Source organism: Emys orbicularis, chromosome 2 (genome assembly GCF_028017835.1).
Source record: "Emys orbicularis isolate rEmyOrb1 chromosome 2, rEmyOrb1.hap1, whole genome shotgun sequence".
In the NCBI taxonomy this organism is placed as follows: Eukaryota; Metazoa; Chordata; order Testudines; family Emydidae; genus Emys; species Emys orbicularis.
Genome location: NC_088684.1, coordinates 56559969 through 56574287, shown reverse-complemented (window position 1 = coordinate 56574287; position 14319 = coordinate 56559969). Strand labels below are relative to the sequence as shown.

General features: G+C 40.9%; 1 protein-coding gene across 1 annotated transcript in view; it reads left to right on the top strand.

The window, feature by feature from the left end:
• PI15 (peptidase inhibitor 15) overlaps positions 1-10624 on the top strand; it is a 29150-nt gene extending 18526 nt beyond the window's left edge. The window contains exons 2-5 of the mRNA XM_065400164.1: positions 6607-6725; positions 7079-7211; positions 7362-7477; positions 10489-10624. Of these exons, the coding sequence (XP_065256236.1) occupies positions 6607-6725; positions 7079-7211; positions 7362-7477; positions 10489-10624 (504 nt within the window). The remainder of the gene's footprint in view (positions 1-6606; positions 6726-7078; positions 7212-7361; positions 7478-10488) is intronic.
• Positions 10625-14319: the final 3695 nt, after the last annotated feature.

Genomic DNA, 14319 nt, shown 5'->3' with positions numbered 1-14319 from the left:
GGCCTCTTGGCATACTTCCTGGCCACAGACTCTCTGTCTGCTACCACTTTTAGGGAATGGGACTCTTCAGTCCAACTGCCCTGGGCTCCTAGGACAAATGCTGACCCCCCTCCCAAGATGCCCAAGTTGTTCAAGAACACTCTCCCCAGAGCTCCACCCTCATGAGTACTTCAGTTTATAGTTTAGCCCTTCAGGGACATGTGAGGGTTGAACCAAGTAGCACACAGACTTTGCAGAATTTCTAAAGCAATCACACTTTACTCAAAGACAAAGTACAAGAGATGCACTGATCTAGGCAAAATAATTAACACCTGTACACAATTCTCTCCCTGTGAGTCCTCACCACTCTTAAGTTTCTTGGGTTTTGGTCACTGCTTTGGGGTCCCCCCAAATCTTTCTTTTAGACCGCAGTCCTCTGATTATTACATCTAAAATCTTCACATCCTGGCTATGGACTCGCTAACTTCTGTAACAAGCTGGCACAGATCCAGCACATCAGTCAAAAGTTCCTCTCATTCATTGAGCATGTCCTTTTTTTAAAAAGCAGTTCATAAAACCTTTTGTCTTTGCTCTTTTTTTTTTCTGATGGGGATTTTCCATTGCTCTAACTCCACCTTCTGCAGACAACCTGAGGAACACCAGTTTCCCTTAGGCTAAAGATATCTCATTGTTCTACGGTGCTTCCATTTGAATGAAAGGCCATTCAAGTTAATGACTCTTAATTGTTCTTGTCAAACCACCCTATCCCTTGTCTCAGAGGGATGTGACACAAACCCTGATAGCAAAAGATTGATTCAATATACACTGAGACATTTATTGATACAGCAATTTCATAAAATCAATTAGCATTCATAAATTTTACATTGACAAGATTCTGAAATCTTCACATGCAGTCACAGATCTGAGCTAGAACTATAGTACCATTTTATTCCAGGACAACCCCATTACTGCAGCTAGGACTGTGAACTCAGCAAGTTTTGAAGGTTCACCTTGGAGGGTGCCTTTTTGGAGGTATCTTTGCTGTAATTTTGTCCACTACTAAGCTTCAAAAGCTTGGCCTTTAAATTGTTCCTTATGTAACCCTCCTTTCCCCACTTCCTCTACCCACCCCCACATATCCTTCCCAGGTTACCCAGAAGCAGGCAACCCTCACCTGTTGCCAGAGGTGACACATAACTGTGGATGGAAGGGGGCACAACTGAAAGATTCTGGGGGGGACACATGACTGCCCCACATATTACCTCTGCATCCACCCCCCTGACTGACCACAGCGGACGGTCTGTAAAGCAGGCAGTGGGAAGCAGCAGGGAAGGAGAAGCAGTCCCATGTAGCGGGGGGCAGGGGAGCTCAGCCAGTCGCCCTGCTGCTTCCTCCCTCCCTGCGTTGTACAGACACATGGTGAGTGCCGCTGCCAGGGGGAATCACTGCCTCCTTGCTGCTGGGATCCCAGCGAGAGGCGGCCTGAGAAATCTGGAGGGGCGGGCATGTGACCCCATGTGACTCCCCCCACATCGCCTCTGCCAGTTTCCTGGTCACCTTACATCATTAAGGATAATGGAGACCCTGGGGGTCCCAGATGAGATGGGGAATTAGGTGGGAATCCTCTAGTCACCCACAGACTCATAGACTTTAAGGCCAGAAGGGACCATCATGATCCTATAGTCTGATCCCCTGCACATCGCTTGACACAGAACCTCACCCACCCCTCTGCATTACTCCTCTAATTCCTATGAATATTGATAGCTGGCAGTGCCTCGCCCTGGACAGGCACAGTATACACCTATGGGTATACCTTGGTTGCCTCCAGGTACACAAATATAAATAATGGCTCTTATGCAGATAATAAACACCCAGAATAAAACCAAAACAATTTTACTTTAAAGTTATCCTACCAACATACAATACAAAATGCAACAGATTCATATAGACTCGTGTTATATCTATACCAAAACAGTAGTGGTGTGTAGCTCAGCTAAAGGCAGCAGCTTTCAACAGCAAGTTGCAACATAAACCTCACCACCACTCTTGGCATTATACACAGATCCACCCCATCCCTGACTATGCACTCTTCCGTAAGTTTACAGACCTGAGCCCTCTCTTGTGTTGGTGCAGTGGCTGAACAGGCGTTCAAGCCGGCACTCTGTAAGTCCAGCAAAGGCAGTCCAGGTGAAACAAGGAGTGAGGCACTTTTGTATTGTGACCAGCTTTGGTTGCACAGTGGTAGGTGGCAGTAACAGTTGTTATTTTAGAGAGCAATAGCCCAGGGGTAACTTGTTCTTTACTCAATGGTCTGTAAACCAGATTCAGATCTTCTGCACAACCAACAGTCTTCAGCTTCTGCCCTCAATGCCTAGCTGTAGAGACAGAGTCCATGAGCAAGGGCTCAGCATTAACAAGTTGTCAGCTGTAGTGTAGTCTTAGCCCTGGTCATGTGTCCAAAGGGAAGAAGCAGCTGTCTGTGACAGTTCCTTACTCACAAAATGGAGGCTGCTGACCCCCTGAAATAGTCTCTGACCCAGGAAGCTTTGTCTAGTCCCAGAGAGCATCCAGGGAGTGCATCATGGGACTTGCAATCCTTCAAAGTCAGCATACAGTACCTAGAGGTTTGTCTAATCAGGATATCTGTGAAAAGATTCAGAGGCTCCTCAGACAGGTGTGCCTACACTTACATAGTTCGTTGGCTTTTATTTGTCCACTTGGAATTTAATTTGCTAGTTACCCAAATATAATTTAATTTTGGTTAGGTCTTTTTGAAATTGCTCAGATCTCTCTAGTCTAATCCAAATGTCATCAAAAAATGTTACATTCTTGTGGCTCCCTGGAGCATCTACCTAAAATTGGCTATTTACTTTCTTACTACTCTTAGGGTATGTCTACACTACGAAATTAGGTCGAATTTATAGAAGTCGATTTTTTAGGAAGCGATTTTATACAGTCAATTGTGTGTGTCCCCACTAAGCGTATTAAGTAGCATTAAGTCGGCAGAGTGCGTCCACAGTACCGAGGCTAGTGTCGACTTTCGGAGCGTTGCACTGTGGATAGCTATCCCACAGTTCCCGCAGTCTCCGCCACCCATTGGAATTCTGGGTTGCGCTCCCACTGCCTGATGGGGCAAAAACATTGTCGCGGGTGGTTTTGGGTACATATCATCAGTCACCCCTCCCTTTGTGAGAGCAATGGCAGACAATCGTTTCATGCCTTTTTTCTGCGCAGACCCCATACCATGGCAAGCGTGCAGCCCGCTCAGCTCAGCCACCGCTGTTGTGTTCTGGGTGCTGCTGGCAGCAGATGGTACAATAGGGCTGCAAACCATCATCACACTTCCACTGCCACTCTGCTCTCCTGCTCTGGCAACTGATGGTACAATAGAGCTGAAAACCATTGTCACGCTTCCGCTGCCATTCTGCTCTCCTGCAGACGCCATACCACGGCAAGCCTGGAGCCCGCTCAGATCACCGTGGCAGTTATGAGCACTGTAAACACCTTACGCATTATCCTGCAGTATATGCAGCACCAGAACCTGCAAAAGCAGGCGAGGAGGCGACAGCAGTGTGGTGACGAGAGTGATGAGGACATGGATGCAGACTTCTCTCAAAGCACGGGCCCTGGCAATTTGGACATCATGGTGATAATGGGGCAGGTTCATGCCGTGGAACGCTGATTCTGGGCCCAGGAAACAAACACAGACTGGTGGGACCGCATAGTGTTGCAGGTCTGGGACGATTCCCAGTGGCTGCGAAACTTTCGCATGCATAAGGGCATTTTCATGGAACTTTGTGACTTGCTTTCCCATGCCCTGAAGTGCAAGAATACCAAGATGAGAGCAGCCCTCACAGTTCACAAGCGAGTGGCGATAGCCCTGAAGCTTGCAACGCCAGACAGCTACCGGTCAGTCGGGAATCAATTTGGAGTAGGCAAATCTACTGTGGAGGCTGCTGTGATCCAAGTAGCCAACACAATCACTGAGCTGCTGCTATCAAGGGTAGTGACTCTGGGAAATGTGCAGGTCATAGTGGATGGCTTTGCTGCAATGGAATTCCCTAACTATGGTGGGGCAATAGACGGAATGCATATCCCTATTTTGGGACTGGAGCACCAAGGCAGCCAGTACATAAACCGAAAGGGGTACTTTTCAATGGTGCTGCAAGCACTGGTGGATCACAAGGGACGTTTCACCAACATCAACATGGGATGGCCGGGAAAGGTACATGACGCTTGCATCTTCAGGAACTCTGGTCTGTCTGAATGGCTGCAGCAAGGGACTTACTTTCCAGACCAGAAAATAACTGTTGGGGATGTTGAAATGCCTATAGTTATCCTTGGGGACCCAGCCTACCCCTAATGCCATGGCTCATGAATCCATACACATGCACCCTGGACAGTAGGCAGGAGCTGTTCAACTATAGGCTGAGCAAGTGCAGAATGGTGGTAGAATGTGCATTTGGATATTTAAAAGCACGCTGGCACAGTTTACTGACTCGGTTAGACCTCAGCCCAACCAATATTCCAATTGTTATTACTGCTTGCTGTGTGCTCCACAATATCTGTGAGAGTAAGGGGGAGACGTTTATGGTGGGGTGGAAGGTTGAGGCAAATCGCCTGGCTGCTGATTACATGCAGCCCGACACCAGGGTGGTTAGAAGAGCACAGCAGGGCGTGCTGCGCATCAGAGCTTTGAAAACCAGTTTCATGACTGGCCAGGCTACGGTGTGAAAGTTCTGTTTGTTTCTCTTTGATGAAAACCCGCCCCCTTGGTTCACTCTACTTCCCCGTAAGCCAACCGCCCTCCCCTCCCCCCTTCGATGACCACTTGCAGAGGCAATAAAGTCAGTGTTGTTTCAAATTCATGCATTCTTTATTAATTAGTCACAGAAATAGGTGATAACTGCCAAGGTAGCCCGGGAGGGGTGGTGGAGGAGGGGGGGACACAACCAGTTTTAATCCATGATGGGACTTTACTTCTGGTGGCGACTAGAGTTCCTCAAAAGGCTCTTTCCTCAAATGCACTTTGAAATTCTAAATGAACTTAAACTATCAATGCCTTCTCCTGCATCTCATATTTGATTACACTGAAAGAGGGTACCTTTGAGTCACTCCATAACCCTAACTTCAATGATTTTTCTCAACTATTTTTCTAGTACTGAGATAATTCTTACTGGTCTGTAATTCCCAGAATCAATCAGAGCTCATTAGCTCATTGTCAAGATATGGGCATTATGTGCCAAATTGTCCTCTATGATGTTTATCCCCAATTGTCCATCTTACATCATATGTGACAAAGTGTATGTTCCATTCTCCAGCCTCACTGGATGTTTTTGGTTTGCTTTTGTTTTTAAATATATATTTTTGGCCTGGATAAAATATTTATCCGGATTGTTTGGGGATTTTTTGCGTTTCTATTTGCTGTTTGTTAAAGCTGGCCTGGACCAAAAGCCTGAACTGGAATACCCTGAACTTTGAGACATTATGAACATGCATCCAAGTCTGGAGCTAGACTTTGTTACTTGAGCATAACTTTATTTTTTAAATATATTGGGATTTGCACATATTCTATGATATCAGTAAAATGCTCATTACTAGAGGCATTACCCTGAATATGTGTTCATTCTGTAAGAGATTATTGATTGCTGCTATTTACATTATTTGACTGACATTCCTCTGTTTATAACTGTTTGCAGGGTTGAGTCTAGCCACAAACCAAGGATCTATGTGAACAAATGAGATACAAGCAGGAGACACTATTTAACTCCTGAAGGGAAAAAATCCCCCTTTAATGCAAATATCCCTAGTAATAAAGAACTGTGTGCTGGATCATTTGTTCTCACAGTAAAACTCATGGAAGAAAACTTAGGGGGAGGAAATCACTAAAAGATCTCACAGAATTGTTTGCTGATTATTCCACTGGGGAACAGCATTTGATCCCCTGTGGGATGAGCTATGGAAGCACATGCTCAGTGTGGATCCTGGAGGAGGAGTCCCTAGGACACCCTCTACCTCCACTCTGGCCCTTCGCTTTCCTGACAACGTGGCTTCAAAGAAGCCAGGCTGGCTATTCCACCTACTATGTGTAGGGGGTTTCATGGAATATGTTATATCATCTGAGGTTGCATTATCCTTTCTAGAATGTTCCACAGGACAATGTGTGTCTTCTTAGCCCTGCTCCCCAACAATTCACGGGATCCTCACTGCCCACTCTGGACTCTATCCAATACAAAGAGCCCCCAAAGACTCCTGGAAAGTGGATGGGGAGAATAGTGTCATAGGAGGACCCTTCCATACAGGATGGGGCACAGCTGCATACTCGGGGTGCTGGACTTTGGTGGTGTATCCTGGCCCTCTGATAGATCTGACAAGTCCCCATACATGCTGTAGCCATGTTCTTGTGGATGCTGGAGATCTCTGACTGTATTTTATTTTTTGTAAGACACACAACATATTTTTTTCATGGGAACAACAGATTTAACATCAAGTATTATAAAAATCTTCTTCAAGTGTTGAGCTATTGATCTGATATGTTATATTGACCTGATAATTTCATATCATACCTGCATCTTGCATTTGTCTACATTTTTCAGTACCATTGCTAAGGACTTTTTCCTTTGTCAGGTTTGGGATGAAACTCTTGCCAAGTCTGCAGAGGCTTGGGCTGCAACATGCATTTGGGACCATGGACCTTCCTACTTACTGAGATTCTTGGGCCAAAACCTGTCTGTAAGAACTGGAAGGTAGGTAGCTGTCATTTTGTAAAACCTTTTATTTTATAAAAAAATTGAGGGCCATATCCTCAGCTGGTGTCAATTTCCAATCTGACAGCTGGTGTCTACACCAATCTGAACCTTTTAGCTAGTGCGATAGCAAGAACTCAATTTGTTTACAGCTTATAAAGATTTTCATTCCATTCAGGAATATGAGAATTAATCATTGGTAAATATTACTGTAACCAAGGATTTCAGGTCTCCACATAATAGCAGTTTGTGAATGGACTGTACTATGGATGCCAAGCCAAATGTTCTAACATAACAAGTTTTGAAAAATGAACTTTCCCTCCCCCACAACCTATGTCTTTAAATTAATCTAGGTATCGATCCATTCTTCAGCTGGTAAAGCCATGGTATGATGAAGTGAAAGACTATGCTTTTCCATATCCTCAGGACTGCAACCCTAGATGCCCTCTGAGATGCTATGGACCCATGTGCACACATTATACACAGGTTATATGAGTTCCATTCTTCTTTCACCAATCTATAGTTCAAAAGTGGACTTTTCTGTGATGTGTGTGTGTGTGTGTGTGTGTGTGTGTGTGTAAATAATATTTCTTTTCAATGTTGACTTCACCAAAAGAATAATGATTATTTATTCAGATGGTTTGGGCCACTTCCAATCGTATAGGCTGCGCAGTCCACACATGCCACAATATGAATGTCTGGGGATCTGTTTGGCGACGAGCTGTTTACTTGGTATGCAACTATGCCCCAAAGTGAGTTGCTTTCTTTTCATTCTGTTTACTTTTATACTTCATGCATGTATGGGTTATTTGATAGGACTGTTTACTCCCTTTTTCCAGCTAGCATTCCTGTCATGCTTTTGTGCTGGGCCCGCTTCCTCAAACAAATATAATAATTGGAAATATAAAAATGTACTACTTTTGTATATAAACAAACCACAGGGGAATAACAAGATGTGTATTTAACAAAAGCACATCTCTTTATCTTTTGTTATTGTAATGCTCATCCTTCGCATTACTCTTTTCCCCCACCTTTTTCTCCTCACTCCCTTGCGTTGTTAGGGAATGCAGTTCTGCAATCCATTCTTATGTTGATTTGCACTTACTGACATGAGCTGGCCCATTGTAGACTGGGGCCTTAAACTTCTATAAAGGGCCTTGCATGCCCATGGTGCTGTATAAAACAACCCAAACAAATAATAATGAGTTGTACAGGTTTGATAAACGTTAAATGTCACAGATCCATAAGTGGTAAAGAATAGGGCAGTGAATGAGTGTGAGTAATTTCAGCTGCCATATACATAAGAAGAGAATTTTTAACTGTCTCTTTAAAGAGTTGCAACCCCCAAACAGGTAAATTTTTGTGAAAAAAACCTCGAAAGAAGAAACCACTTCTATTTTGGGAGACAGGAAGGCAGGTCCTTTATATTTACTATTACAATTAATATAAAAAGTAGTAGCAAAGGAACTAGAGGGGGATCAGACAGTAAACCCAGATCTGACTCCAATCTCCACACTTTGGGGATGTTTGGACTGATATCCCAATCAGGTTCAAATATCATAACTTGAGCCTCTCTTTAATAGCAACCCAGGCATTATAATGTATGTATATATGTATCAAAAATTACAAAACACAAAGTAATTACAAAATTATTAGGGTATATCATTCATTTCATTCAATTATGGCAAATGAATAAGAGGCATTGTTGAGAACTGCTGAATTATTTGATTAATTATTTGATGCATTATTAACCCTGTAATAATGATATGTTACATTTTGTTTCTTTTGTTCTGAAAATTCTGACTTACTTTGCAGTCTGTAGAAGAAATCCTGAGGTCCCAACTCAGTTTTTACTAGGCCCTTACTCTATCAAAGTTATTAGCTCATTGCCACTAAATATGGATGCCAAGGCTTAGAAGGATTTAAAAAAAGGGTTAAACTTTTATGTGGATAATGAGAACATCAATAGTTACACTAGATAAGATAAAAGAGTGTTTTAAACGAGACATGAGCTATCATCCTTCAGAGCATAAGCCAACCACTCACTGACTAGAGCTAGGAAGAAACTTCCCCTCTAGGCAGGTTATCCCATAAGCTAAAGGGTTTCTTACATCTTCCTCTGAAGTATTTTGGGTGAATTCCTGGCTCCAGTGAAGTCAGTGGGACCAGTATTTTCATCCCTAGTATTTGGCCCTATCAGATAAAGGATTTGGTATTACAGGGACCACTATTCTGGTCTAGCATGACAATTCCTATGTCCATGTTTTGATGTCAGTGGAAATTTGCCTGAAAAGAATGAATGAAACTTGGCAAGGACTTCAAGGTCAGGACCTGTATATCTACATATAGGTCTCACTTCACTAATCACTAAGACGTTTGCACCTCTCAGCTACACAACATACCACAGCACTATACAATAGTTGAGGGCAGGAAGTGAAGAACATTGTAACCATTTTAAACTAGAGGGTTTTAGAGGTGCAGAATAACATTATTCAAATTGGAATCTGCCCAGGACATCAGCGCTATACCTCCTATTAGTTGATGTATACCCTACTATAAACTGGTTGAAAAATATGCCAGGTAGTCCACATTGTCTACTTGAGTTTCTGATTTCAGAAACAGTGTTAAGAAGGGTTGTTTAAAAATGTGTGTATGGTTTAGACCTAATTAACTGATACACTTAATCTACAGCTCTATTAGTCACTCATGATACAGTGAATGAAGCCAACATTCAACTTGTGGCACTCTCTCTAGATTACAGTATCTGTTATCAAGCTAGCAAATTTCCCTGCTTGTGCAGTCTGCTGTGCCCATTTCGAATAGGAGTAAGAATGAGTAAAGTATTTGAGAGACTCCTACTTTCTTCCAAGACACAACCCAAAGTTAGGCTTTTTGCTCCATCTTTATTGGCTGGGAAGGGGGGGGAATGAGAAAATGCTTCACAAATAACTGCATTACTCATTGCTGTAGCACATCACACATGTATTAGAAGGTTCTTTTCTTAGTGAAATGCAACATTTAAGTAAAAATCTAATTTTAGCTTTCTTTCTCCAGTGACCATCCTGTAATCCCAGAGTCAATAGTGATGGGTCAATTTCTAAAAGTTTAGAGCTTTGTATAAGCATCTGGAAGTCTGGATGCTTACTCAGATGCCTCATTTGAGGCTACCCCACTCCTCATGATTGCCTCTGCAGCCTGCTACCTACCTGTACCCTCGGTCCTCTAGCAGAAACTGGGCACCCACAACCTCCAGCCAAATCCCTGGGCCCTCATGAAATCCCAGTAGACCCCTGACTTCATCTTTCAGTGAAACTTTCCAGCCATCTCACAGTTCCTGCACTCTTTCTACATGTCAGTGTGACGAATCCTTCATTTTCCCAGTTCCTTTGAGCAAACCAACATGAGTTCACACTCAATAACCAGCAAAATGGATCCCTGATCAGCTAAACCCTGTAACAAGATCCTCAAAAGACCCACTCCCATCTTGAAAATAAACATTACAAATATGCAATCAATGAAAGTTTTAAAACTTTGCAACAACACTGTGACACTAATGTCTTATTAACAAGAGCCCTCTGGTTGGTTTCTCTTTCTAGAGAGCAACGTTGCAAAAGTCATTCCGAAAATAGTGTCTGTCACCAATGCAATATGAAAATATTTTATAAATACATGATAGGCAATACATCACCCAAACTTAGTTTGCACTTATTAAGAGATATTTTTTCTTAAGTTACTAAAAATATGTATTACTTTATATTTTCAGGGGCAACTGGATTGGAGAAGTGCCGTATAAAGTAGGAGTCCCGTGTTCCGCTTGCCCTCCTAGTTATGGAGCTGCTTGTACTGACAATCTTTGTTTTCCAGGAATAACATCAAACTACTTATATTGGTTTAAATAAGTTAACAGAAGTTTACATTATTTTTAAATAATATAGCTGAGTAACAAAAGCTTGTATATTGAATTTTGCACATATTATATATATATATATATATATATATATATATAGTAATAATACCCTTGTTTTCTTTTTATATCCTTTTGCATAATTAGCTTTCAGAGTACAGTATAGATTCATTTTTAACTCTTTGGAATTTATAACTATAATTCTCCATTTCAGGCCATGATCATGTAGAGAAGGATAATCTTATATCATCTTAAGAAAGTGTAACTTCCTAAAGAATATGTTCTGTTTGATATTAAAAGAAAATTTAAAAGGGCACTGTCAACTTAAGTCTAAAATGTGACCCTTCCCTTTGAAATTATAGATATAGATAGATAATGGCCACTGGCAACTACACCAGTGCTTTAAAAATGAAAAATGTACAAATGTACAAAAAAAGTACCCCCCCTTCCCCACCTACATTGTCCTCATCTTGCAAATGGTTACTCCCATTTGCACTTATGCTTACTCCTGCATAGTCAATGGGACTCTGAGCAAGAGTAAACATATGTGCAGGAGGAACTCCAGTATTCAGCCTTATGTTAGCTCCCCCATGCACAACAGTGATTAACTTAAGGTATTTCAAGAGTTCCACACACGGCTGCTGCTATCATCAATGATGCCTGTGTGGAGATAGAGAAGTAAAGAATAGGGAGTCATGCTGGCCCTTGTACCACTAAGAAATATGATGGAACTGCAAGTGTTCACCAACCAGACTAAAGCTTTGTCTAATCTAGAAAGTTGTATCACTTTAACTATACTGTATAGTTAACATTGTAGAACCCCATTAATGTGGATGCAGTTATATTGGTATAAAGGCACTCTTTACCAGTATAACTATTCCATATGGGAAGAGGAATAACTATATTGGCATAAGACACCTTTATACAAGTATAACTGGATCCATACTAGGGCTTTTACCTGTATAAATATGTTAGTAAAAAAAAAAAAAAAATCACATCCCTAGCTGAAATAGTGCTACAGGTAAAACTTCCAATCAGGCCTAAGTGTTGCACAATTTTGACTAAAGGGTATCCCAAATAAAAAGTACAAAGTGAAAAGGGAACTTTTATTTAAAAAAAGGGGGGGGGGGATTTTTTAACAGTGTGCAACAAAAAAACAGAATCTGTAAAACAGTTGACAGAGTCCTTTAAACAATATGGTGAAGCTATTTCCTGAAGTATCTTTATAAACCAGCGAAGAAAAATATATTTATTCTCCCCCCAAAAAGCAAACTTCTTGTGGGAGCTAAGTAGAAAATTTATGGAGAAAGGGACTACAGCTGAAACTAGAACACTGTATATATGTATAGATAGCTTGTCCTGAATGGTATCCATAACAGACCAGGGTCCAAATTCTGCCCTCAGATACATGTGTGCAAGTGTCATTGAAGTGACTGAGAGTTGTACCTTCATATCACAAGGCAGAATTTTGCTCATGATGAACAGGGAATACAAGTGATTAGTTGTTTACAATTTCCCACATTTCCACTCTGCCTGGCACAGATATGTTGGGAGCTTTGAAGTTCATAAGCTTTGGAAGTTCATGTGCTTCACCAGAATCATATATATATACATTTTATTTTAAAGCAAAGATGTCATCTTCCCAAGGCTGGTTAAGAAAGTCTGCCACCAGAGTACACGGTAACTTTACTAAAATTACAAATATGGGAATAATTTACATGTAGACAACCCTATTGCCAAAGGGATCAATTATATGGACTGAATGAGTGCTGTAGTAGTACATGGCAAATGGAATTATCACACTTCAGATATCTATGATTTGACACTAACTCAGAGAAAGTCATTTATTGTACTGTAGCTCTTCAAGCATCTCTCTGGCTGACATTCCTTTGTCTGACATGACAATAATTAGAGAAGTATATAATGCCACTAGGCATGAGAACTTAAAAACAAAACCACATGTGATGTTTCTGTAACTTTTATTTTAGTAGCAATTTAAATGTTACAGGTTTTCCTTACTGTTAACAATGGGCTTGAGGTCCTGCAGTCCTCACTTGGTCAAATAGTCCAACTGGGTGAAATTCACCCCTTTGCAGAGGGAAAACACAAGCTCTGTGCAGCATTTAAGGCTCTTTTTGAAAGGTTCCGTTTTAAGTGGTACATAGGCCATGTTCTGTAACCCAATGGGAGCTTTTAACTAAGGAATATAGAGGCAAAATGCATTTTTGTTCCACATGACAGATGTTTTTTGGAGGATGAAGGGGTAAGAGATAAAATTTTACATGTTTGCATTTCCTTACATTTGCAAAAAATTATAAAAAATAACAGGCAGAGACTATGTTAACAAAAGTTCTAAGCTGCAGAGCCTAAGGATTAGGGTTAATGTTTAATAACTATGCACTTTGTAACTTGCAACTTGTACATTGTGTGGTACACTTTCCAAACAGAACGAGAAATTGTAAATTAATTTATAATTGTGTAATTCAGCTGAAAGTATTATAACGGGTATATATGTTATTGTATCTGTAACTTTTTTTTTTAACTTGGTAATAATAAGCTGATCATTTGGAATATTTTGTTTTCTGTAGATATAAGTAATAGGAAACTTTGCTACTATCAAACAGGGGTGCAGATTTTTTCAAAACACAGTAATGGTGCTACGGATAATTATATCTGTCATAATCACACTGTAATTTACAGCAGCAGGAAATAATCTGGATATAAGCTATTTCATAAGAGCAGCTTCTGAGAAAACCAGCAGCAAGCATTTAGTTTAACATATTTCATTTAACAGAGAAGGTTACAGCTAACTGGACATTTGACTAACCAAACGCAGTTTACCCTTCAATTTTTTATAAACGTGCATTATCTATTTGAATCCCTGCAATTTCTCTCATCAGCTTTCCCTTGAGTTGAATAATGACAATGCCAGCATACATCTACCTTGATAGCCCGTGTCAGTGCTGCTTGATTGATTACCTGACACAAAATGCTGTTGGAATAAAAGTACTGTGCTGAAGACCAAAGGTGTCATATAATATTCCCTCAACATTACAGGGCTATGCTGAGAAAAGAGAAACCCAAAAAAACCCAAATACCATGGGGTTTCCACCCATTTCACAGGTTTACAAATCTGCACTCTTTTCCCTACAGAGCAGAATAGCAGTGTGCTTTTATAACAATAGACTGGCCATTGGAAAAATATTCCTTTTGGATACAATATTTTTTGTTCTACTTTAAATATAAAACAGATATTTATAAAACTGTACAAGGAATAAAATAGGGATGAAGAATAACTGTGATTTAAAATAAGAGACACTTATAAGAGTTATAGGCGTAAAAAGCTAAAAGGATGCAGCAATGCCATTAAGAACCCAGTGCAGCCCTTCATGTTATAATAACTGCCTGTGATATTTTTGACTCACTGTTATGTCATTTACTGAGCAAATGGTTAGTAAAGGCTGCCTTTTTGGTGCTAAACTATATATTCTGGTGCTGGAGACATTTTTGCAGAAGACAAGTTTTATTTCTGATGTTACAATACATGTTCTAGTGCTTGTGAGCCATTTTCAATGGAGCACAGCATCTGTGGGTAGGCCAATGAGTTATTGGGCCAAATTCTGCTTTCGGAAGCAAGTACGTGGTTCCTATTGGTTTAAATAAGAGCCTTACATGCATCAAAGAGGAAAA